We start from the raw sequence: 25871 nt of genomic DNA, 5'->3' as shown, positions 1-25871 counted from the left end.
TATATTAATTAAAATCAACAGTTAAAATAACTAGTACACTAGTACTCTCGATACACTTAAAATGTTTCCAATAATTTTATTACTTCTTATTAGGACACATGTTAAGGAAATTCAAAATATAAAATAGAAAGAGCGAGTCTTAAATAATCAAGTATAATTAGCAACTAGCTTAGTCGTACTAATTAATCATCGGTAATTCCCAAAAACCTTTTCATATCCTCCAATCTTAACCCCTTAAATATTACTACTACTACTTATAGGTTTTTTTTCAGAAATAAAAAAAAATTCATATTTTTTTAAACATTGTTTTTAAACTTTAATTTTTTAAATACAAATTCTTAAAAAAATGATATTTAAAAAAATATAATTTTTTTTTATTTCTAAAAAAAATCCACTACTTATATATCTGATATCTCTCCCCCTGCCCCCTCTCTCCCCTCTTCCTTGCTTTCTTTCTTGTCACACACCCCTTGCCTCTTACTCTTTTCAGTTTCAAAGAGAAACAAACAACCACCCCAACTTTGCAGGGTTCGTTTTGTAAGCATCCTTTTTTTTTTTCTTTCATTTATGCCTTATTAGATCCTATACCATAAATCTATAATAATCATTCCATCACGAAGAGTACGAGAAAAACAAAATTATTAATAATATTGCATACATACATACCATGTTATCTTAATCTTCTTCCTCTTTCTTACATCTTCAACGTGTAAAAATCATCATCATCTTCTTCTTCTTCTTCACTGTTTGATTCACTGCGCTCTTATGCAGAACAACGCATATTGATCAAAGAAAGATCCAAGCATGGGAGACAACAAAGTCGTGGACTTTTTCTCCCACAAGTTCCCAACCACCGCTCAGGTAAAAAGCTACTACTAAGTAAAAATTTTGAATATGCATAATCATAAAAAAGCATCTTCCTTTTGCACACACAGGTAGTGGAAGAACTGAAGGAGCTGTGGGGCATGGCGTTGCCAATCACAGCCATGAACTTATTAGTGTTCGTTCGTGCCGTTGTTTCGGTTCTCTTCCTCGGAAGACTGGGCCCATTGGAGCTAGCAGGTGGAGCACTGTCCATAGGCTTTACCAACATAACAGGGTACTCTGTTCTGGTGGGCCTAGCAGCGGGCCTGGAGCCGGTGTGCTCGCAGGCCTACGGCAGCAAGAACTGGGAGCTTCTGTCTCTTTCACTGCAGCGCATGGTGGTGATTCTCCTGATGGCAATAGTCCCCATAAGCCTTCTGTGGCTGAACCTGGAAGGGATCATGGTTTTCATGGGGCAAGACATAAGAATCACAAAAATGGCAGCTCTATACTGTTTCTACTCTCTGCCAGACCTTTTAACAAACACGTTGTTGCAGCCACTGAGAGTGTTCTTGAGGTCGCAGAAGGTGACGAAGCCAATGATGTACTGCTCGCTGGTGGCGGTGGTGTTCCACGTGCCGCTGAACTACGTGCTGGTGGTGGTGGTGGGGCTGGGAGTGCCTGGGGTGGCGATGGCGTCGGTGGTGACGAACCTGAACATGGTGGTGTTGATGGCGGTGTACGTGATAGTGTGGAGGAAGAAGGAGATGGTGATGAAGTGGGGAGGGATGAAGAAGATTCGAGGGCCTGGAGAGATGTGGGAGTTGATGAGAATGGCGGTGCCGAGTTGCTTGATGATATGTTTGGAGTGGTGGTGGTATGAGATTGTGACAGTGATGGCTGGCTATTTGGAGAATCCAACAGTTGCAGTTGCTGCCACTGGGATTCTCATTCAGACTACTAGCATGATGTACACTCTCCCTATGGCCCTTGCTGGCTGTGTTTCTGCCAGGGTACTTCTTTTTTGACCATGTCATTCACATAATTAGTCATTAATATAAAATATATATTAAAAATAAGTTAAAATCTTCTTATTTCATTTTATGATTGCGTCAACTACAGGGTCCCAGTTAGGTCACAAAACTACTTCTTGTAAGTGCATTTTCCAATCCCCCTAATACATTTCTGTTTCACCTCTTAATTTAACCATCATATCCACTACTCACTTCTCTCAATTGCGATGGGACCCTTGGAACTTGTTCACATTTGCATTGTTCAAAATGTTTCAAGTACTACAAGAATATAATGTTTTGGAAGTACTTAATAATTATTTTGCTTGCAATGAATGTAGGTTGGGAATGAGCTTGGAGCAGGCAGACCATACAAAGCAAAGCTAGCAGCCATTGTTGCCCTAGGATGTGCCTTTCTCATTGGCTTCATCAATGTCACATGGACTGTCATCCTTAAACAAAGTTGGGCCGGGCTTTTCACAACCGACGAGGCGGTCAAAGCCCTGGTTGCGTCGGTCATGCCAATTATGGGCTTGTGTGAGCTGGGTAATTGCCCACAGACCACGGGCTGTGGCATATTGCGTGGCACAGCCCGTCCGGTCATAGGGGCCCATGTCAATCTGGGATCCTTCTACATTGTGGGAACCCCTGTGGCTGTGAGCCTGGCATTTTGGTTTAAGATTGGGTTTAGTGGGCTTTGGTTTGGGCTTCTGTCGGCCCAAGCGGCGTGTGCCGTGTCAATCCTGTATGTTGTGATTGCAAAGACGGATTGGGAAGCTGAAGCCCTCAAGGCTGAGAAGCTCACAAGGGTGGTGGAGATTGGTCCATGCAATAATAGTAGTAGCAATAGGAATGAGAATTACAATGAAGATTTTGAGAGAGAGAATGAAGAAAGCATAAGGTTGTTGGTGATTGGGAATGGGAACAAAGATGACATTTGTTGAAAAGATACCAATTATGAGGGATTGAGATTCTGTGTTTTTTTTTTTCTTTTTTGTTGTCCCTAGTAGATTGGAGTTGGGGGGCTTGTGAGTGGTGCCTGTAATTGTGGCTAGCACAGCTATGGTGGTCATCATTCATGCCTTTGCTTTCTTATCATTTTGAGGATAGAGGCTTTATCTATGCTTTTCTTTTTTTCCCTTCTGCCTTGCCCCAATTCTTCTCTTTACTTTTCATCTTTTAGAAAGGGTATTTGCTAGGGTAGGAACTCTCACTTTCTGATGTAACAACTGTTAATATATTTAACAACTTTAAAACTCTCTTATTTCTTTCTTTGCTTATCTTATTATTATTTCCGACTTTGAAAATTTTAAATATTATTATATTAATTATTTATATTATTGTATCAAGTTTCTAAGTAAGTGCTAATTTTAAAATAAAAGGGGACGCATTTGAGGCAAGAAAGTGGGTTTTGCTTTAATTTGTTGTTGGTGAGAAGCGAATGTAGAGTTTTTTTTTTTTTTTTTACTAAAAATAGGAGATTCGAATTCGTAATTTTTTAATTAAATATAGAGAGAATATGTCATTTGAGCTATATCTTATTAGCAAGTGAATGTAGAATTTAGAAATGAGGATTCGGCATCTGACATATTGAAGATATTTAGATATAAATAAGGCTGAGTCTATGTGATTGTATAGTGTGAGGAGATCAAACATAGAGCAGCTTTTTAATTTACATATTAATACTCTTATAAGTTATATACTTATTATATATATAGTTTAATCATTTTTTTATTTAAAATATCTTATGTAAATTGAAATGGGATAACTTTTTTCATTCTATATAAAATATCCTGATTTTCTAAAGTAGTATATTTTGTTTTTTATGTTTCACTTTATTTAATTATGGTTAGTTTAGGCCTTTAGGGTTGTTTCATGATAGACCATCAATCCTGGTAGTTTGACTAGTTTCACAAAGAAATTTATTCTTCTATATATGCCAGCTATTAATTAGTTTATTTCCCTGTATCTTTCTCATCAGCAACTCTTAGCTTCATTTTGTGCCATGAGAACTTTATTACATACAATAGAGTAATAGTAGATATTGTTATTTCTATATTGATGCCATTTTCAAGTTGATAAGATTTTTTTATAATTGTATTTGTATAGTAGAAATATTTTTAGATTGAGAATAATATTATCAATTTTGAAGTAATAATATTTACTCTCCTCTAATGTGAACTTGTAAATGACAAGGGACAAAATTGATTTGTGTATGTGTGTGGACATTTAAGTTAAATTATGGGTCTATAACAAAAGTTTATTCTTTTAAGAAATAACGAATTAAAATAATTTATATTGTTATGGGGTGAAAACAAACCGAGACTTTGCTCTTAAACTTTGCTTGTCATATAGTTAATTGGCTTGAATTTGACCTGCAGTCTGTATACTAAGCTTGACCTTAAAAGGTTTGATAAATTTTTTTTACAAAAATAAAAATATTATTTAATAAAAAAACTATTTTTTAAAAAACATATTTATATGTAATATGTCATATTTAATATTTATAAGAATTTTTAAATTTTAAAGTGTCTAAAATATATAAAATTATTTATAATTAAATATAATAAATATAAATATCTCATAATTCTATTAATAATAAAAAAATTATTTATATATATAATTATGTATTAATAAACTCATACAGGCTTGACAAACCAATAAGACTAATTAGTAAGTCTAGATTTAGTCTATTAACATAATAAAACTTTTATAAAAAACTTGAGACTGTGACTATTTTATAATAGGTCAGACCAGGCTGCAGCCTCTAGCAGGCCCTGGCCCTGGCCTTTTGATAATATATAAAATTTTGGATTCATAAAAAAAGAAAAGGTCAACATTTCATACTTATAAGATATCAACAGAAGATTACAAAAAACAAAACAATCAAAACACTAACACTAAAAAGATTTTCAAAATCTTTACTACTAATCGTCTGGAGGGATACTCATTACTTGAAAAACTCTTAATCTCTGATGAAACTTATTCAGCTGGAATTGATGTCGTCATTCATGTTCACAAATGATACATAGCTTCTTATTAATAGACTTTGATATATATATATATATAAAATAATTTTTATGTGGTCGATGGCATATCTACAAATGTGTCATACTGCCATGTGTGTGGTTTAAACTTTAAAGGTATTTGTCATTTTCAAAACTGTAAGTGTTCGTACATAATTTTAGTTGGCTTCTGAGGTTTTTGTTGGAGCTATATATCTTCAAGGACAATGTCAATGTCGTTTTATATATCATTATCATAGATATGTGCTTTTGCATGCGCAAGGTTTTTTAATTTTAAGGGAATTCGAGAATTGGAATTTGCAAATTATATAAATGTTTGGTGCGTTAGACTTTATTTGTCTGTAGCATGTCATGTTTTCATGTGCTTCCTTCACTTTTTTCATCACTGCAGTTTGGATCTTTGCAATACGTCCAACTTCACTTGAGAATATGTTTCATCGTACTCCAATACATCCACCCAAATTTGTGTATGTTAACTACTTTATTTTTGCACCAACGAACTATAACTCAAATGATATAATCTTTTCATAATGATATAATCTCTCCATACTCACCTAAAAGTACAGGTTCGAGTCTCATTTTTAATTTTGGTAAAAAAGAAAAAGCCTATTAAAAGAATCTTATTTGTGCATGTACCAAATTATTACTCGACAATAAATTTTTAAATGAATTTTGAACTGTAGAAATTATTTTTGGTTAATTACCAAACATTTTCGATATAATATATATAATTTTAGAGGGTAATTTTATATCATTGTATATATTTTTGGAAGATTTTTAAGTGTACCGTTATACTAGCTAGTATATCAATAATTTTTAACTGTTGATATTAATTTTATATATTATATATATTTTTTATAATTAAAATCAACGATTAAAAATTACTGAAACACTACACTTGAAAAATTTCTTATATTCTTTTGCTTAGGATAATAATGGGTAAGCTTGAATGTATGTATTATTGGTAGTACAATTGTTCATATTGATAGGACATCAATAATTCATTAAAATCATTCAATAATTACAGTACCTTAAAAGACAATTTTTATGCAGGCTATGTTCCCTTAATATAAAGTTAGAAAGCATAAGGCTAATACCAATTCTGCACGACACTTTTATATATATTGTAACACATTAACATACACTTTTGTTATTCCTTTCGCATTCTCTTTCTTCTATTTCTAATGTTTGATTTGTTTTAAAGCTATTAAATCTTGACACTTAACATGGTGTGAAAGAATGTTAATTAAGAAATATAGTGTTTAATTTGAATTAGTAAAAATAATAATGAAAATAAGCAAGCATCACCCACATGTACTGCATGAATGACCCACAACTTTGAATTGAAAATTTGGTTGGGTTTGAAGGAGACAATGTGCAAATAACATGACAATACAACTTAAGACCCGGAACCATTGAATGAGACAGAGGACAGGTTTATAAGATTTCAAATCTTCCCTTTCTGAATTTAGCTTTCACTATCTTTTATTTCACAATTTTGCTGCTTCAACTTTATTTCGTAAATTGGAGATCATAATCATGCTTTGCCGCCCACAACATTATTCATCCCTATCTAGTTTTACCATCCACCCTTTAATTTGGTTGCTTGTTAATGGTTATGACTCTTCCTCGCACTTTATCATCAATTGATCTGTTATTTTCATGAATAAGTATAAAAAAATCAAAATTTAATTAATTAATCTTTTTATTTGTTATATATATATTTTTTAATTTTCAATTTTTTAAAGATTAAATTTAGAATTAAAATTTAGAATATATATTTTATTATTTAAAATTTAAGATAAAAAATAATTTTAAAATTAGCTAATATTAACCAAAAAACTTGACTCTATGATTAAATTATATTTTTATTTACATATCTATCTCTTTTGTTTAAATATATCGATGTAATCTCACTCTTTTATTTATTTAATTAATGAATAATGCTACACGTCTAAAGTATTTTATAAATTAAGTTCAACCAAGTTAAACAATAAGACTTAAAATAAGCCAATGAGTTATAGCTCAAATGGCATAGTCTCCCCCATACTCAATTAAGAAGTTACGAGTTCGAGTCTTCTATCTTTGGTAAAAAAAAAAAAAAAAAGACTTAGAATAATACTATTCATAATTGATTTTAATTTGATTGATGTTAGATTAATTTAGTTAGACTTAGTTAACAAAAATGCTTACATATGTAGCATTATTATTATTATTATTATTATTATTATTATTATTATTATTATTATTATTATTATTATTATTATTGATCTCAATAAGCACACAATTTAAGTTTGGCAAATGCATTGAGAAAATAATTAAAAAATATGTTAAAATTAGATAAATATAAGTAAGTGTGCAAAATTATCTTTTTAAGATTTGGTTTAGTAAATTTTTATTGTTTAAGAGTAGTTTATGAAATATATCTTTTAATTAAAAGATTTTTTAATATTGTATTTAGGAGAAAGAATGAGACTAAAAAATAGTGAGATAGAGACTGAAAGACTGATTATATTTAGGCTTAATTTGATAAAACTGTACTTTTACTTTTTAAAAGTTGTAACATTTATGTTTGGTAAATTAAATTAAAAATAGATTTCAATAAACACAAGCAACAATAATTGCATTTGGTAAAATAACTTTTAAAATTTAAAAATATTATAATAGACATAAATATAAGCATTAAATTTGAAAATTAGTTAACATATAAGGTTGACTTTTAAATTTTGAAAAGTACAAGCCAACTTTAAAAAGCTCTATCTTATGTGCTTTCAAAAGTACCCCGATTTTTTAAAAACTGTAAGTACAAGCACATAGTTTTTTTTATTTATCAAACACAAAATGAGGAGTTTGAGCTTTTAAAAAGTATAAGCACATCTTCAAAAAGCTTTACCAAACCAAGCCTTAGTGTAATATGGATGATTGAGTTATGTCTTAGTATTCTATTTGGTTTAACATCAATGTGGAATGAAATAAGAATATATATTAAAATATTCTTAGTTATTAAAAAAATTGTTGTTAAAATTTCAGTTTTCCTCCTTAAAACTTTTAATTTCTTGTATTCCCACTTTTTAGAGGTATTGAAAATACTTAAATTTTGTGTTTCGAAACTGAAATTTTAGTTTTAATCTCTAACCACCAAATACAACACTAAATTTCAGTCTCAGTTCTTCTAGAATTTGAAAACAAACACTACTTAAAAGTTGTGATACCTTTATTTGGTAAAATTAAACTAAAAATGAATTTCAATAAGTACAAACACTACAATTATATTTGGTAAAATAACTTTTAAAATTAAAAAATATCATAATAGACATAAATATAAAAATTAAATTTGACAATTAATTAATATATGAAGTTATATTAGATTTTTTAATTTTGATAAGCACATGCTAGGGGTGCACATGGGCCGGGTGAAGCCGAGTTTGATGTGATCCAAACTCGACCCGAAATATATACCGATCTATTTATTAGACTCGAACCCGACTTTAGACCCGATGAAACCAACACACTTTCCGGCCACAATTATACCGGGTGAAAACTGGGCCGTTAACATTACATTACGTTGATACCTTCTTGTAAGCTAGCATGTAAAAATATCCAAATTTCTAAGACTCCAATCATTATTTAACATGGTAAAATTCACTTAGAAAAATATAACAAGAACCTACCCTTCTTTAAAATTAAAGCATAACCACAATCAATACTAAAGCAAAACCACAATCAATACTAATATTGTCTAATAATACCAAATATTTAAATCAATACAAATAACATAATATTATGCATTAGTCTAAAGTCTTAAGCATTCTAAATATAAAACATTAACTTATAGTCTTATAATGACTAATAACACAAAATATTAAGGTTTACAATACTTAAATTCCACATAAGAATAGTCATGATCCATCACTAATAATACAAAATATTAATTGTGTATGATGACCGGGCCGACTTCGAGTGACCCGAGCTATGGACCGGACCCGACCCGAAATAATGACCGGGTCTATTTTTGAGACCCTTACCCGACCCTAAACACGATGAAATCACACCAAATTAGCCCCTAAAGTGTTCGGGATCGGGCCGGACCTTCGAGCCGGACCGGGTCTGTGCACCCCTAGCACATGTCAACTTTAAAAATCTCCATCTTAAGGCTTAGTTTGGTAAAAAAATTTGAAAATGTGTTTGTGCTTCATAAAAGTCCAAACTTCTCATTTTGTATTTGGTAAATAAAAAAAATCAACATGTGTTTGTGTTTACAACCTTTAAAAGATAGAGGTATTTTTAAAAACACCTCAGGTAGAACATTTCAAAAATGACTTGTACTTAATAAATTAAAAAGTCTAATATAACCTTACACATTAATTGATATTAAAATTTAATTTTTATATTAATATATATTATAGTATTTTTAATTTTAAGAGTTTTTTTTTTTCAAAATTAAGAGTGAGACTCGAACCCAAAACCTCTAGATGAGAATAGAGAGACTATATGTCATTTGAGTTATAATTCGTTAGCATTTTAAGAGTAATTTTACCAAACACACTTGTTGTTACTTGTATTTATTGAAAGTTATTTTTATTTTAATTTATCAAATATAAATGCTATAAACTTTTAAAAAGTTATTTTTTAAAAATTAGTTTTTATAAATTATTTTTTAAAAAGTAAAACTTTACCAAACTAAATTAAAGTATTTTCAAAAGCATCACTATCTTTCAAAAGTTATAGGTATAAATATATAATTGGACAATGCTAGTTAATTAATGATTTATTTGAACAATATAAACAACGGACTTTAAAATTGGTCTATTTTAACTAAAAGACACTACACCCTAATTTAATGCTACTAATTAAATTTAGGATTAATTTACTTTTTTAACTATATTATTCACATTGTTCAACAATGTTATTGGTTACCTATACTTTTTTTTATATAATTTTTTCGATTTACTAAGAGTAATGTTAAGGAGACAAAAAATACAGGTAGAACTTGTCTTATTTAACATTCATTAATTATTACAATAATTAATAAATATTAAATAAAAAAAATTATGACTATTTTTGACTAATTTTTTTTTGTTACCAAACATTTAAATATAAAATGAAAAAATTATGCTTTTAATACATCTCTTTAAAAAAATTTATCAAATCAAATCTAAGAGTGGATATTAGGAGTTTTATAATATTCTTAATTATTCTCGTAATAAAATCTTAAAAAATGAAAAAAAAAATATATTATATATGGTTGCCAAAAAGTAAGAACATATGTTTTGTACTCTGGTCTCTAATAAGACCTTGTTTACATTGACATCAAACTCGATATATTATCAGCTAAGGAAAAGTATATGGTACCAACACATTATCTGTTAATTTATTGTTAATAATAATTAATTATTATATTTTAAACACATATATAAAGTGATACATCCAAAAAATATATCTATAAAAATATTTCTATTAAACATAGTTATAAAAAAGACATTTTTATTAGACACATCCATAAAGACACTTTCATTAAACACAGTTATAAATAAAAATGGACAAAAATGCTGATGATAACGTAGCGAAACCGATCAGCTAATATAATCTGCTATATATAACAATGATAATAATATCGGTCCTCTTCACCTAAAAAATTATATAGAAATCTACATAGAACATTCGCTCTAATGCAAATTAGTAAAAAAATTATAAATGTGTTGAGAGCTTTATCTCATTTTCCATGTATGCATGCATGACATGAGAGGCTAAAAAAATTAGATATGCCATACATGTGTGTTATGTATTGATATAGAGGATGGGGTGTTATATATAGATGTGGGACAGAAGAAATCAGATTATCCAAATTCTATTAAAAAAAATTAAATTACCAAATCGGATGGTCCGAGTTGTGAGAAAAAAAAATTTTGAAATTTATGTGGTTAACTAATCGGACCGTTCGATTAGTTTTTCTTTTATATATATAAAAAGAAAACGGACCCTTCGATTAGATTTTTTTTTAATAAAAAAAAACGAACTCTCTGAATTGATATAAAAATTACTTTTTCGAATATGTGAGTTGGTATAAAAGAAAACGGACCCTCAGTGTTTCTGTATCTAACTCTTTTGGTCCGAATTATGCTCCCCTAACATCACATGCAGGTAAAGCTCCTGTACTCTTCATAATACCGCAACACACCAACCTTTCCTCCGTATTAAAAATAAAAACCGGACATGAGATCATCAAAGTCATGTATTAAACTTGGCTTCAAAATTATAGTCTCGAAAGCAGTTAATTAACACTACATATACAAGTTTGAAATTAAACTGAAGGAAATGATTACGTCTAGATTTTGTTTGAGGGGTAGTAGCTATTGATCCCTATCTGATGATGAGTCATGAGTCATTGAGTGATGAGGAGCATATATATATGGCAGTGGGAAAGTGGTACTTGTGACCTTTCCAGGTAATAGCAAAAGGAGTGGTTAGGGATGAGCACTCATCACAGAATAATGTATCGCATCTTTTTCAACTTTACAGATGGACATTTTCAGTCACTGACGTATGTATCATCATTCATCAACTGTCTCCTCTTTTATTTTATTTTTCTTTATTACATTTTCTATAAAATAATTTCATGTATACCTACGTACATAGTTACATACTAGCCTCACAACTTTATACATACAAAGATAAGGAATCACAAATGACAATAGGTCTCTAGGTAGGAGAGAATTCATACTCTGCTTTTCATCTCGTTATGGATTTCTATATTTTTTTTTGGTGGGGGGAACAGATATACATTTTTTGTTTTTGATATTGGAGTAGTAATGATATTTTTTAAAAATAAGAATTTATAAGGTGTTATTATCAGATCTGGAATTGTTTAATTAGAAAAGTAAAAATTGGACTGTCGAATTTGTGAAAGGTACAAAAATCGAACCATTCGATTTGTGAGAGATATAGAAATCAGACCGAGAGATTTTTGTTAAAAGAATTAAAAAAATTGAGATATAGAAATTGAACCTTCCGATTTGTGTACCTTTCACACTTTTAAAAGAATTTGGATCTTTTAAATTTTAAATTTGTACTTTAGAGGGTAAAGTGTGATCTTCTATCTTTGAATGGTTTCTCTCTCATATTTATTTTTGGTCCCACCTATAAAATAAATGATGAGATATCACACTTTATTCTCTAAAGTGTAATTGAAACTTTAGAGAATCCAAATCCCTTTTAAAAAACACCAAAAATTATAATGTTAGAATATATTACTACTTTTACTTCCATACAAAAAAAAATCACAGATATATACGAATATCCGTAAATATTAAATTTTAATTTTTTAATAATATTAATACAACCAATTATATATAATTCAATCAAATATATCAAATTAAATATAATTTAAATATAATTTAATATAATAATATACACATAAAATTTTAAACACTTAAATTAAAATAAAATAAATTAAAATTACTTTACATAACTTATATATAGATATTTAAATAAATTTTTTTTGCAAACATTTTTGTAGGTCATATAAGACGAGTATCTCAATCTTCGTCCTTGTCATCATTTATTCACATAAACAGATTTTTTATTTCATTAAAATTTTAAAGATTCTGTTAATCTTTTTGTCGCAAATAATTTTCACAGAGATTTGGATTTTTTAAAGTTTGAATTTCACTCTAGAAAGTAAAGTATAATTTCTCTACCTTTAAATGGTTTCTCTTTTATATTTATTTTTGGTCCCACCTATGAAATAAACAGTGAGAGATCATACTTTACTCTTTAAAATAAAATTCAAACTTTAGAAGATCCAAATCCTCTCCACATATATCTGTGGATGGATGCGTATTTTTTTAGCATCCTTAGTCACCAATAATTATTCCTTTCTTTGCTCCAATAGGTGATGAATGAGCATAAATTCAATGTCATTTTTTGCCGCGTATTTGTCATATCGAGGGAATATATATATATATATATATATATATATATATATATATATATGGCAACATCAGATATATAATAATTATATATGCTAGCTAGCTTGTTGTGTAGTGAATTAGTGATCTATGCAAATAAAATGAACTAGTGATAGTGTAAAAGAGGAAGAAAATATAAGATTATAGGGGATATAGATAGCACATAATATATGGTGTGTTAAGTGAATGATCTTGTAATATCTGATTCGATTAGGATGCTCTTTTAATTAGTTAGTGCGCAGCACTGCACTAGTGAATGAACCATCTTTAATTTTATGCAATCATTATCAAAATGCACCAATATGGAAAAAATAGCCATGTGTACCAAGGAATAATGAAGGCTTGATATACAACACGACAAATTGAAGGGTCATTTTCTTATAAGTTGCCCTCTGATGAAACCACTTTAGAAAGAAAACAAGCTTAGTGTTACTGGTTTTTGGTGGGTTCTCACCTTTTGGTTCAGAACAAATCAGGTGGAGATTTCCTCACTCTTCAATCATCATCTAGATTTTATAGTTACAGCATATCTTTGCTTAAAATTGCAAGGTGTTGAATATTGAAAATTAAAATACAACTTTTATGGTAATGTATGAAAAAAGCATTTGAGTTAGGTTCTATACTTCTATTTTATTGTATGAGTGTCTTTGTTGGAAGTTATTCAAGTGTGATAATCATATAGATCATTATAGGTGCTTACTTTTTTTTTTAATTATTATTTATTCGGTTGTTATGCTCTAAACTTTTCACAATTCGGGTCTTTTGAAATTCTGACTTTTTATAAAAGGAGTAATTGCTCAAATTTACTCTTCCTAAGAGCATTATTCAACAGAAGGAACATTATAAATGGACATTACTATTCTGAAACCTATTGATGATGATGTTGGTGGAATATGACTAGCTATATTCATGCGCATGTCATTATGTTAAGGGAAACTAACTCCACAAGATCAAGGAGATACCAAGTACAATGCATTTAGGCAGGGCAAAATCCCCCTAATACAACAGGTTCTATCAATGAATTCAACCTTGAACTCATTTATATGAAGTATGAACTATTTCTTCATTGGAAATTTTCACCCCAAAATCTTCACATCTCCACCATGAAAATTAACTTGGTAATAACTTCTATCTAGTAAGCTTAGAATTGAAGGGTAGTAATAACAAGTGACTCTTTTCTCACTATATAAAGTTACTTCTAATAAGCATTTTAAATTTTATTTTACAAATAGTAAGTATCAAGCATACTGCATATATTCACTTCTTTTCTTTTTATAGTTTTCACGATATAAAGGATTTGCCGTTGGCAACCGTTGGCCAATGGATTACTATAGCCTGTATCAACGGATTGCTATAGCCTGTATGTACAAGGCAGAATTCGAATTCTCGAATCTTACTTAAGCTGACTAACGAGTTAATCACTAGACTAATCCAACTTTGTTCATTTAATTTCTTTTTTAATTGGTCAACATCTTTTTGCACAATGAGACGCGTTTTGGGGCCTGAACCATATGAAATTAGAAACTCTATCCTCTGACAAGATAAGTCATCTTGGGCATGGTTTTTTTTTTTAAGTCATGGTTGGGCATGGTTCAGATCACAGCCCAAACCGATGCAAACGTTTGGGCTTTATTTCTTCTTGGGTTGGACAACTACACTTGCGACATTGATAGTGTTCAGGAACATTACATTTGAAATTTGATAGCACGATTACAGCAAACCACATCCAGTGTCATGTCATCTATGTAATACATCACCTGATTTCCCTAAGTAAGACATTGAACTAGAAAAAAAATGTTATCAGCAAGAATTGGATGCAAATTCCAAGTAATAGAATCTCCACTCTCCGGCACCGGCAGAGCAAGTTTCCTTACAAGAATGGACATTTTAGCAAAAGTTACTTCCAATACAAGGACTTTGAATCATTTTTACCAACAATTACTTTTTCTTATCTGAAAAAAAAAAAACTCTATTTTCCCACATTTTTAACCCATAAATATACTCCTTTTACCACTTGTTTAAATATGCAATATGCTATCAACATGAGAGAGAGCATCTATAACCTTCAAACTATATAGATCAAACAAGTGCTGCAACTAGTACCTAGAACCAAAACCACTAAAGCTAGCCAGAAACAGTTAATTCAAGGACCAAGGGCACAACAAGCATCCACCGAAGCCAAACTCGATACATTCCATATATAAGCATACAAAACAATAAGATATTAGAACTTTGAATCTTGAAAACTTATAACAGGGACGGATCAAGGTACAGGGGTAGGCAAAAGCTACCTGCAATTCGCTAGTTGCTAGAAACAGATTGAATCTTCACTAAGATCAATCTTCACTAAGCAGGGTTGTTCTTCCTAGGTAATAACCTTCCCTCTGCTCTTAGAAGATCTTGATCGCTGTACAGAGCTCTCAACATCTTTATTTCGACCTCTTATTTGTAATCTTCTAGAAGCTTCTGATTGATTTCTCTCCCTAAATTTCTGAGTTGACCTCCCAGCTGATCTTTCTCTCTTAGAATCTCTCATAGGCTTCACTCGCCCTACTACTCTGCCCCAACTACTCTGTGCAGTTTTAAAGTTAACTTTTCGAGGCTGTTCTTCATCGTCATCCTCAGAATCATCCTCGCCCTCAAAGGCATCCTCATTAGCATCCTCAGCTTCAACTTCAGACGACTCATCCCTGTCCCCTTTGATCTCCCTGTCATCCTCTCCTGCTCTACCCTCTTCAAGGTCCTTGTCATTCGACTCGTCCTGGTTGATTTTGGCTAGCACTACCTTAACATCTTTCCCATCTTCCTTAATAGTAGTGTTCATAAGGTGAATATACTGGCTCCTCAAATCCATAAATGGGTGGCGTTCGGCCAACGATCCCCTTTTGTAACCTTCCCTCAAAACCACTGTTTGAGTACCAATTTTACTGGACAGATAGAAAATACCAGGATGCTGAAGCAGCGCCCTCTTAAACCTCGACCTCAAACCCAACCAGTCTCCAAGGATCAAAAGATTGTCCTTCTCAGTCTTCTTAGGAACCAAAACATGAAGAATCTCATGCAAAACACCAACGACCCATCTATCGGATTCGTCGCTAGAAGCTGATAGATGAGCTGCATTCTCATAAGGAGAGACATAAGGCAGCTTCTGCCATTGACTCAACCACCTCTGATAACTCCTATCCATCTCAAACCCAGTCGAAAACTGCACCGGGAACTCAAAATCACTCCCTTTCTTCTTATTCTTCTTCTCCATAACCGAAACTGCCAATTCATTGCTCCAACAAACCAGCTCCAAAACCCTGTCATTGAATAAAGCCGTTAGACAGAGGCAGTAAGCATTGGTTAGTTACAAGTTAGTTACGATCAATACCTGTCATCATCATTTCGAAATGCACGGGATTTTTCATGGACGACACGGAAGTAATCAGGGAACTCAGGAATAATGCCGTGAAGATAATCGTGAGGAAGACCGAGGTCCCATTTGAGGTGTTCGATGATTGAGAGAGGGATCTTATGGATTCTGGAGATCATCAAGAGCTTCAAGAGGCGGTTGGCGATCTGTTCCTTGTAACCGTCGCTTTGGTACAGGAGCTGCTCGTCGGAATCGATCGAGAGGGCCTGCGGGGTGAGGCGGATGTGCGGGGCATTGAGGGCGGCGGCGACGGGGAGGAATTCGTGGAAGGCGGAGGGGTATTTTCGGGTGAATTCGATGGGGCGAAATGGCAATTGAAGGGATTCTTTGTTTTGGGTAATGATGGAGATGGGAAGGGATTTGGAGGGTTCGCGTTTGATGAGATTCTTGAGGCTGATGAGTGGCTTCAGGTGCTTCTCTCTCTCGACGGCGTGGTCGAGGCCACGGTCGCGGACGGCCTTGAAGGTGCCTTCGAATAGGGTTCTGAGGTGGTTGAGGTTGTTGTACTGTTTGCGTGGTGGCTGTTGGCGGCGGTTGGAGCTGGAGAAGAGGATGATCCGCCGCATCGTCATGCTTTCTATCAACTGGAAAATGTGTTTGGGCAGTTTACACTGAGCTCAGCTCAGCTGAACAGGGTTTTGACTTTTGACAATCAGCTTCGGTTCAGTTTACGGTTTTTCAAAATTATTACTAGTAGTAGTCTTTAAAATTAGTACATTATTATCAAATTTTATCTTTTTAATTTTGAAACCACTTGAATAAAGACGTTTAAAATATTTTTTTAAAGATATTTTTTAGTAATTAAAATTTAACATATATAATTAATTAAATCGTGTTATTTTTATCAAATTAGACAAATTAATTTGATAAAAAAATAGTGAATCAAATCTTAAACCGAACTAAATTAATATTATCTTTTATAAAAAATGACTACAATATCCTTATTATAAAAAATGACTAAAATACTCCTATTATATATATATATATATATATATATATATTAAAAACTCTAAATCCTAACCCTATAACGGCGGAGAAGTGAAGGGCTATAATTTAGAATTCTCAAAATTAATATTATATAATAAAAGTATTTTCATTATTTTCTATATAAAAATATTGTAGTTATTTTTTATAAAAAAATAATATTAATTTAGATCAATTCAAAGATTTGATTTACTATTCTTTTGTCAAATTAATTTGTCTGATATAGTTTTGGTAAAAAGTAAAACGATTTAATTAATTATACGTATTAAATTTTAATTATTAAAAACACCTTAAAAAAAACGTTTTAGATGTGTTTATATGAGTGACTCCCTTTTAATTTATGAAAATAGGATTGAACCAAATTACATTCTTTTTTGTTAAAGGAATAACAATTTATGTATTAAAGAACAATTAAGCGGCAATAAAATCAGTGACCTATCAACATAACATATAAAAGATTTTGTCAACAATAAAATTAATTTGTAACTCCCAAAAGAAGGTTGATTGTTTAAAAAGGTAATGTAAAGTAAGATAAAATTAGAGAAAATAATATAGATAAAGTAACTAAACTTTTTCTCAATTAAGATTTAATCATTTTAAGTTTAATTAAAACTCATTTATCACGAAAGTCATGTAATACTTCAAGTTATATAGTGTATACATAACTTGAAAAGTTTTTATAATTCAAAATTTCATTCAAAATAACATACATCATAATTCATATATACTTAAGTTTTAAAATTGTTTAAGATATCTAATGCTAACGAGTTATAATTCAAATGATATAGTTTTTCCATATTTATTTAGAGATCGTGGATTCGAATATTCTTATTTAAAAAAAAAATTATTTAAGATATGTATGTAAGAAGTAAGTTTTTAATTAAGATCTTATTTTATTAGGGTTATTTCATGTTATTTGATTGTTAATTTGTTATTGCCTCTTTTTTTCTCCTTTTTCATTATTGTTGTCGATGTCGTTATTGTTGTCGTCGTCTTTTTCAACAACGTCATCGTTATCGTGGTCGCCATTATCGTCTTTTTTTGTCTTCTTGTTCTTTTCCAAGATTTTTTTCTTTTGTTTGATTTTTTTTCTCATTCTCCATCATTATCATTTTTGTCGTTGTCGTCTTTTTCGTCTTCTTCTTCTATATATATTTAAAAAATTACCACACAAAAATTTTGATTCATAACACACAAAAAACTTTAAAGGAACACATGAATATTAACATCCAACCAACACAATACACACAACACATAAATTTTAATAACATTAGAGAAAATTTAGTGCACAACACAAAATATTTAAAGGGTTAGATATCTGAAACATTGACATCTAACCTACAAAATATATACAAAAAAAATTTTATGCACGGCACAAAACTTTTTAAAATACCACATGTCCAAAACATTGATTTACCAAACCAACAAATTATATTCGTAGCAAAAATTTATATACTATGTACAAGAATTTCTATGTTATATTTAGGAGTGTTCAAAATTCGACCTAACCCAAAATCAATCCGGACTCAAGGCATATTTTGCTGGGTTTATGTTTGTTATTTTTATTTGGTATTATTTTTGGGTCAGATTTCGTTTATGTTTTGGGTCACCCGATCTGAAGTTATTTTTTATAATAAAAATATATAATTTAGAGTGAAGTTAGTAATGTAATATTATAATTTTATATTTTAATTAATATTTTTTATATTATACTTTTTATATATTTTAAAATAATTTATTTTGATATAAATATGATATAATATTTGTTAAATTTAATTTTTAAAAATAAAATTTTATTATTTTAGTAGATAAAATTTATAAATTTGTATATACTAATTTTATATTGGATAATTTTAGTTTAATTTGATTAATTTCAGCTTGCTTTTGAATCAAGTCAAAAATAGATTCGATGTTTTTTTAGTGTCGAATCTAGATCTAATTAAAATTTAAATCTAACTTATAAACACCTCTAATTATATTAATAAATTTATATTTTATGTAAAATTTATATGCTATATACAAAAATTATATGCTATGTCAATAAATTTTTGTATTTTCTAATAAAAAATAATGTGCTGAAAAAGTACGAGAAAAAAAAAAGCTATGACACATGTATACGTTTTTTTGGTTGGATTTGTGCCAATTTTATTGTACTTGATTAAAAAAGATTTGTATGCGTCGTTTATTTATTTATTTATTTTTCATTTTTGGAAAAAAGGCTATGACTTAGAGACTTGAGACTTGAGAGATTGGATTGTGTTTGGAAAATGGAAGGTCAATAAAATAGATAATGAAAAAAAAAAAAACAAAAAACAAATAAATAAAAAAATGAGAGTATAAAAAAGGGAGCAAAATAGCACGTAATGTAGAGAATAGAGCAAGGGAAACGGTTTCCGTTGCGGTTGAAATGAAATCAATTAAAACTGAGGCGGAGGCAGCTGACGGAGGAGGAGGAGGGAGCAAGCAGAATGTGAACAAAGCTGGTAGTGGATCATACGGTTATGGCGGTTACTTAGAGACCAGCAAAGCTGAGAGAGCCATGTGGCTTATGAAGTGCCCTCCTCTCGTTTCCCGTTGCCTCGGCGCCTCTCCCTCCTCCGACCCCTCCCGCCCCGTCGCCAAGGTCATCGTCTCCATCGATCCCCTCAACAACTCCGACAACTCCTCCTCCGATGACTCTCCTCCCCAGGTACATTCCCATTCCCTCGCACATCACATTGCTCAATGCCTCAAATCCATCTTCATATCTTTCCACCAACAAAGTAACAACGTTAAACAAAAATCCTGTTCAGTTATTTTCTTAAACCCTAGCGAATTATGATTAACACGGCTTCAGTAAAAAATAAAAATGTCATTTTTTTTGGTTAATTCTAGATTCATTGTTTAGTGTAGACAGCTTTCGTTGCTTCATGTTGAGGAAATGCCATGCCATGGCCTGATTCCTTGATTTCTATGCATTACAATGCTGCTGTTGCGGTTGGTAGCAATTCAAGAACCAGTTCTCACCTCTCAGCAACATAAATTGTTGATATCAATGAATTTTAAGTTGATAGCAATGCAATATTAATTTATTTTGTGATTATTCACCGGCTGGAGTTAATATCAGCCAGCTATCTCTGGATCTCGCAACTTATATAGTTATGGAGCGGTTGAGCAATTAAAAAATCTGATCCTCTGGATGTTTCTTGAATCTAATTTAAAAGATTAAACTTCTGCTTAATTGAGTAGATAAGTGGGGCTGCGAATGAAATTAACTTTTTACTTCATTGCTTTAACAAACACGATATGAAGGTTAAAATCAAATGTAACTAGCTTTCTCTTTGAATTATAACTTTGGTTGATGGCCTAAATATTTTTTTGTCATCCTCTGGTTTCTGCCTTACCACTTTCTATATACTTGACCTAGAAAAACCTACATATGTTCCCCTTTTTCTGCTTAATTTCTTGTATTGCTTTAGAATTTGTTTTTTATTTCTATTTAGGAATGGGATATGTTTTGTATCATATGTAAGAAAATATTTTGATTGTTATTGTTAGTGACACTTCTCTCTGTAATTTTTCTTTTTTCTCTTTAAATTGATTGTTTAGTTAAAATCCTCAGTTTACTATGGAGTTGGCTGCGACCGAAGCTGGGAATATACCCAGATGTTTTGCTATGGATATGTCTAAAGACTTCATTCCTATGTCTGTCTTCTCGGACACGCCGCAAGGTAAATATTTGTCATTGTTTGACTTGATAGAACTTACATGTGATGGTAACTAAGCTGTTAGCTCATATCTTTCTGTGACATAATGTTGCTGGTTGTAGGAAAAATATGTGTGGAGGGAAAGATACTGAACAAATTTGACATGAGACCCCACAAGCAAAGCATGGAACTTTATGGGAAAATATGCCGTGAGAGGACACAGAAGTACATGGTCAAAACTAGACAGATACAGGTTTATTGTGGCTCTCATTCTCATAATATTGATGTAGTGTTTTGAGCAACTTTCATTTGCCTCAGGTTTCTTAACTATTCTATTTTTCAGGTTATTGACAATGATAGTGGGGCTCATATGAGACCGATGCCTGGACTATTCACCTTTTCATCATCTTCTGGACCCGTTGTAAGTTCCTCATGCAAAATCTAAATCCGAATTACCATGCAAAGTGAGAGGAATCCGGGGATGAGGAGTTGGAGTTGAGGAATTTATATAACTAGCCATGTGCGGTTTGATATATTTCTTTTTGTTCATCTCTGAAGTTTCTATATTGAATTAGGAAAAGAAGAAAGCTCCAGCTAAAGCAACAGAAACGAAGAGAACAAGAAGGGACCGTGGAGAGATGGAAGAAATTGTGTTTAAGCTGTTTGAACGGCAGCCAAATTGGAGTTTAAGAAATCTCATACAAGAAACCGACCAACCTGAAGTATGTGCTTTGACTAATATCTTTCTCTTAATATCCAGCTTTAGTCTATTGGATATTACTTTATGATAATCTTAGGGAGCAATCATCGGAAACATAGTCATAAACTCCTACCATGAGGAATTTGTTGCTTCTAGTGGTTATGCATGTACACTAGATGCCCAATACGTATGCAATTGGACGACTTAAATGTGCCAGGTAGATTTCATTAGTTCGAAGAAATTGTATATATCATGCTGAGAAATTCTGAGAGATTAGTACTGTATCATTAATTGTTGAGATCTTATTCTGTGCTGTTGCCTATCTAGTGAGCAAAGACTCTGGTGTTATTGCTGTTGTTATGTAATCTTACTCTGTTCAATTGGTAGATATCTCACGATTACACATGGATATGAAAAAATTCACCATTATCTCTCCACCTGACATTTATTTATTTATTTTAAGCAAGATATATAGTTTCAGTAGTGCCTTATATAACTGATGTGTTGGATCTAACACTTTTTTCTGCAGCAATTTCTGAAAGATATACTTAAAGATCTGTGTGTCTACAATAACAAAGGAACTAATCAAGGCACTTATGAACTGAAGCCAGAATACAGAAAAGCTGGGGATTAAGCAACCTTATGTTATGCTTATCTATTTGTTAACTCTCTTCAACCAAATATAGGTTACTCATTCCCGTTTGTTCATTCATTTTGGAGTTGCAAAATGGAGCCGGTGTGCTTCTTGTTTGTGCAATTTTTTTAAACATGAATTGTCTTTCAGTGAACTATCATAAGGTTTGAGATTTGAGTATATCCTTATAAATGTTTTCTTTCTCTTCTTTATGAATTATGTGCTACAATTTGCAATCTTAACTCTGGTCTAGAATATGCTATTTTCTGTCCACTAAAGCAACATTTACATTCTTTAGGTACATTATTTAGGTAGAAACACAAATAAAATTTTATTGCGTTGTGTTCATGACTGTGAGACTTAACATTGCAATCTTTTCGGTAAGGACTGTACTTGGTTATACAAGTTTTGGGTTCTAATCTTAATTATGAAGCTGTGTTATAACTTAAGAGATCATTTTCTTCCAAGCAACTCTACTTTCTCAGAGAACTGGATTGCGTGGTTGTTTTGATTAAAATATAGATGCAAATTTTCTTTTACACATTATAAATTTTCACGAATCAGCGGGATGAAATATTTTCCAAAATCCATGTAAAAACAATCTTTTCGATACACGATTGATTTATTTTTCAAATAAATTATACCTAATACTCCAGGTTACCGGTAACAAAACAACGAAGGAGAGCAAAAACCTGGATGCATTAGAAAGTTACTATTGATATGGGTATAACAAATACAACAAATCTTTTTATTCTATATCTTGGTTAAGTACATATGTGAGTCGGTTATATTTATCCGACAGAAGAAAGAAAAAAACTTTAGATTCACAAATATCATTGTCCAACGGAAAATGCACATAAAAATGCTACTTGACCTAGACAAAAATTTTGTAACTAATGTACCCCTCCGAAAATGTCACTTGTAATAGTTTCATATTGACTGAACCGATCCCAATGTACAAAAGCTGAGGAATTATACATTTTCTGCAGCATCTCTCTTTTGTGACTCTCCAGCAATGCGCGCAGCAGCCAACCTCTCTTCCAGTGCTCGGGCTCCTCTTTCTCTGCAACAACAGGATCAGTTAGAAGGGAATGTTTAAGAAGAACTATTACTAAACAAGGTAAATATACGAATGATTTAGTTGAAGAAACCAATAAAACTGGCAAAAGTGAAAAATAACTGATGAGGACCTCCTCATGTTCATTGTTTATTTATTTTATTGTTTTCCAACATGTCTCACAGAAGCAATTTCTATTTGGCAACATCACTGATCTGATTATAACTAAATTGCAGCAGAGTGAAAATACCGTCTCCTAGTAGCTTCGAATGAGTCAGAACCTGGCAAAGACTCACTATCCTGGGTGTAAGCTTGAGCATTGTTCAAAGCATCGGATCTTCCACAGAGCATTCGATGAAATATTGATGCAATAGGGTCTATGATTGGTCTACAAGGCAGCATCCAGAAAAAATATATTATTGACATCTACAAAGATTACAGGAGCCTATAATGAATCATTAATTTTTTGTTACAACCTATGATCAGAGTTTACCTTAAAAATCCAGGGAAAAATGAGGAGAATGAAAAATCCTCACTTGGGTCACCTCTAATTTTTGTCTCTAGTTTGCTCTGCCAGTATCTAAGGTAAATCCAGCTTATATATGTCCCAGACACTATGGTTGGAAGATACTCTGCAGCCTCTTCTGTCCAGAAGGTGATGGCGATGGAAAGCAATAAAGTGATAGACGGCAACCACTGAAGAGACATGGAAGTGGCAACATAAACCTATCGTTGCGGGAAAGTAACAACTTCGAAGCAATAGCGGAATAGTATCAAACCTTCGCTTTTATCTTGATGAGAGGAAGCTCTTGATCTGGTATAATTTGCTTAACGCCAACCAAGAAACCAGATATAACTCCATGAAATCCCGATAGGGGAGTGTAACTAGAAAATTCCAAAAGAACATAAGTGGATCAAAACAACAAGTACATGGTGGAAATGGAAAGTAGAGTATATGTTAAGATTTGACAAATAACAGAAAACAAGTAATTCAAAATGATGAGGCAGGCAAAAAATAATTAGAAGTAAAAATGAGACAGGAAGTAGCATGAGCAACATGCAGAAAATATCATCTAAGATGATAATATTAATATGTGCTTACAGGTAACTCTCCTTTGTTGAAATGTAGTATAAGGCAATAGCGGTGACAAATACACACATCGAAGTTAGAAAGTTAACCACGAAGATGAACTTCAAGAATTCTCTGGAACCCCATATTGGTTCAAGTAGCTTTCCAATAAACAGAAGACTTATTGTGCTGATCACCACCTATAAAATTGTGCAACCAATGTCAATTGCTGAGTTTTATTCAAAACAACATATGCAACTCTGGAATTATAATGTTCTATAGCACACAAACTTAAGCCTGAAAAACAGTAAGAGCATACCCCATATACAGATTGCTCGACATAACCAGCTGTAATGAGATTCCAGGCGAACGGAATCGTCCTGCAAAATGAATGCAACAGCAAAATAACTTCCCAGAGTTAAAAAATTTAAAATAAATAAACCGGATGCAGGCTATGAATAGCCCTTGTATGAAAGCTAGAAGCAAAGGCTGAGTTATGAAAAGAATTTACTGAATACTGCAAAGAAATGGTTTCACACTAGAGCAAGAACAGGCACAAGCACAGGACTCAAAAATGCTTAAGCTGTGAAACCTTACTAATCTAAGATTAGGTTTCCTTTCAATCTTAAACTAAGGGAGCTCAAGTCACCCGCATCGTCATGGTCATCATCATGATCAAACGAGTTTTACAACTTAAAGTCCCTAAATCAAGTCTACGATTACAATTGAACTTTACCTAAGCTCCTGAGTTTGATTACCTTGATAATCATGTCTTAAATTAACCGACTATTCCCTAAAATAAAACGATGAATTGGAGGAGCATTAGTAAAAGAGAAAAATGGAGGGAAACCTGGCGGGAACGAGAGCGAGGTAGGTAAGAGAAGAAGGGAAGAGGTAAACGAGAATGTGAGCGGCAACAAGAACCACTCCAAGGCCCTTACACAGCTTCGTGAATCCACCTGACAACAGCCCCGTTCCCTGTCATAACAAGAACAAAATCCGTTACAAAATTTGGAGATCTGGCAATACGATCATAGAGAGATAGAGAGAGATGCATACCGGTGAAGATGCTGAAGATGAAGATGAAGGTGCAAGTGGAATCGCTGACGTGCTCATCGACTCCGATTTCGATTTCAATTTCGATTTCGAGATAGGTGATGAATCAAGTGAGGTATGCTACGTGCAATTAGAATTCAGAGTTAGAGTGGCACTTCTAAACTAATTCAACTATTCAAGATTCAAGAAAGAAGAAATCATTTGCTTGTTCAGAAAAAATATTTTTGGGTAGGGTTCAGGCCCACATACGGGCCCAAACCACTTGGAAAACGGAGTTGGTATACTGCTTGTTCAGAAATTATTGGACAGTGGACACAAATAAAACCCTCCCAAGTGCAAGTATCCTTGGCCCAATATAAAGCCCATATGAGAGAGACCACCAAAAACATTAGGAAAACAAAAATATTATGTACAATTGTACATATTAAAAAATAAAAATTTACCTACCAATTTAATTACAATC

At 31.9% G+C, this 25871-nt stretch overlaps 4 protein-coding genes across 5 annotated transcripts; 2 read left to right on the top strand and 2 right to left on the bottom strand.

Moving 5' to 3' along the window:
* Positions 1–419: 419 nt before the first annotated feature.
* On the top strand, positions 420–3078 carry LOC112752015 (protein DETOXIFICATION 54). Of its 2 annotated transcripts, none has more exons than XM_025801379.3 (4): positions 420–537; positions 772–861; positions 936–1817; positions 2156–3078. In XM_025801379.3, the coding sequence occupies exons 2-4, from the start codon at positions 805–807 to the stop codon at positions 2756–2758; spliced, it is 1542 nt and encodes a 513-aa protein (XP_025657164.1). In that variant the 5' UTR covers positions 420–537; positions 772–804; the 3' UTR covers positions 2759–3078. The 2 variants fall into 2 exon arrangements, with proteins under 2 accessions (XP_025657164.1, XP_025657165.1); XM_025801380.3 differs by having other exon boundaries at positions 431–528.
* Positions 3079–14975: 11897 nt separating this feature from the next.
* LOC112749458 (protein WHAT'S THIS FACTOR 9, mitochondrial) lies at positions 14976–16897 on the bottom strand. The gene is made up of 2 exons (XM_025797708.3): positions 16181–16897; positions 14976–16109 (listed from the first exon to the last, which is right to left on the bottom strand). Exons 1-2 carry the CDS (start codon positions 16792–16794, stop codon positions 15173–15175), a joined length of 1551 nt encoding a protein of 516 aa, XP_025653493.2. The 5' UTR covers positions 16795–16897; the 3' UTR covers positions 14976–15172.
* A 2552-nt stretch (positions 16898–19449) lies between these two features.
* On the top strand, positions 19450–22468 carry LOC112752021 (uncharacterized). The gene is made up of 6 exons (XM_025801388.3): positions 19450–19895; positions 20808–20916; positions 21015–21145; positions 21236–21313; positions 21468–21614; positions 22122–22468. The coding sequence occupies exons 1-6, from the start codon at positions 19614–19616 to the stop codon at positions 22224–22226; spliced, it is 852 nt and encodes a 283-aa protein (XP_025657173.1). The 5' UTR covers positions 19450–19613; the 3' UTR covers positions 22227–22468.
* Positions 22469–22953: 485 nt separating this feature from the next.
* Positions 22954–25601, bottom strand: LOC112752019 (rhomboid-like protein 19). Its single transcript, XM_025801386.3, has 8 exons — positions 25412–25601; positions 25203–25330; positions 24672–24732; positions 24386–24552; positions 24063–24168; positions 23777–23979; positions 23534–23671; positions 22954–23289 (listed from the first exon to the last, which is right to left on the bottom strand). The coding sequence occupies exons 1-8, from the start codon at positions 25466–25468 to the stop codon at positions 23199–23201; spliced, it is 951 nt and encodes a 316-aa protein (XP_025657171.1). The 5' UTR covers positions 25469–25601; the 3' UTR covers positions 22954–23198.
* Between the last annotated feature and the right edge of the window lie 270 nt (positions 25602–25871).

Source organism: Arachis hypogaea, chromosome 19 (assembly GCF_003086295.3).
Source record: "Arachis hypogaea cultivar Tifrunner chromosome 19, arahy.Tifrunner.gnm2.J5K5, whole genome shotgun sequence".
Lineage (NCBI taxonomy): Eukaryota > Viridiplantae > Streptophyta > Magnoliopsida > Fabales > Fabaceae > Arachis > Arachis hypogaea.
Note: the sequence above shows the minus strand (reverse complement) of the source record. Positions and strands in the feature narration are given on the sequence as shown.

What these genes read in the sequence shown, in the direction of transcription:
- LOC112752015 (XM_025801379.3), top strand. Translation starts at nt 805, where the DNA reads ATGGGAGACAACAAAGTCGTGGACTTTTTCTCCCACAAGTTCCCAACC. An exon ending in AGTTCCCAACCACCGCTCAG is followed by an intron (nt 862 to 935) that starts GTAAAAAGCTAC and finishes TTGCACACACAG; the next exon opens with GTAGTGGAAGAACTGAAGGA. An exon ending in CTGGCTGTGTTTCTGCCAGG is followed by an intron (nt 1,818 to 2,155) that starts GTACTTCTTTTT and finishes CAATGAATGTAG; the next exon opens with GTTGGGAATGAGCTTGGAGC.
- LOC112749458 (XM_025797708.3), bottom strand. Translation starts at nt 16,794, where the DNA reads ATGACGATGCGGCGGATCATCCTCTTCTCCAGCTCCAACCGCCGCCAA. An exon ending in TTTCGAAATGATGATGACAG is followed by an intron (nt 16,110 to 16,180) that starts GTATTGATCGTA and finishes ATTCAATGACAG; the next exon opens with GGTTTTGGAGCTGGTTTGTT.
- LOC112752021 (XM_025801388.3), top strand. Translation starts at nt 19,614, where the DNA reads ATGAAATCAATTAAAACTGAGGCGGAGGCAGCTGACGGAGGAGGAGGA. An exon ending in TCAAAACTAGACAGATACAG is followed by an intron (nt 21,146 to 21,235) that starts GTTTATTGTGGC and finishes TCTATTTTTCAG; the next exon opens with GTTATTGACAATGATAGTGG. An exon ending in CATCATCTTCTGGACCCGTT is followed by an intron (nt 21,314 to 21,467) that starts GTAAGTTCCTCA and finishes ATATTGAATTAG; the next exon opens with GAAAAGAAGAAAGCTCCAGC.
- LOC112752019 (XM_025801386.3), bottom strand. Translation starts at nt 25,468, where the DNA reads ATGAGCACGTCAGCGATTCCACTTGCACCTTCATCTTCATCTTCAGCA. An exon ending in CATCTTCAGCATCTTCACCG is followed by an intron (nt 25,331 to 25,411) that starts GTATGCATCTCT and finishes TTGTTATGACAG; the next exon opens with GGAACGGGGCTGTTGTCAGG. An exon ending in TCAACAAAGGAGAGTTACCT is followed by an intron (nt 24,169 to 24,385) that starts GTAAGCACATAT and finishes GGAATTTTCTAG; the next exon opens with TTACACTCCCCTATCGGGAT.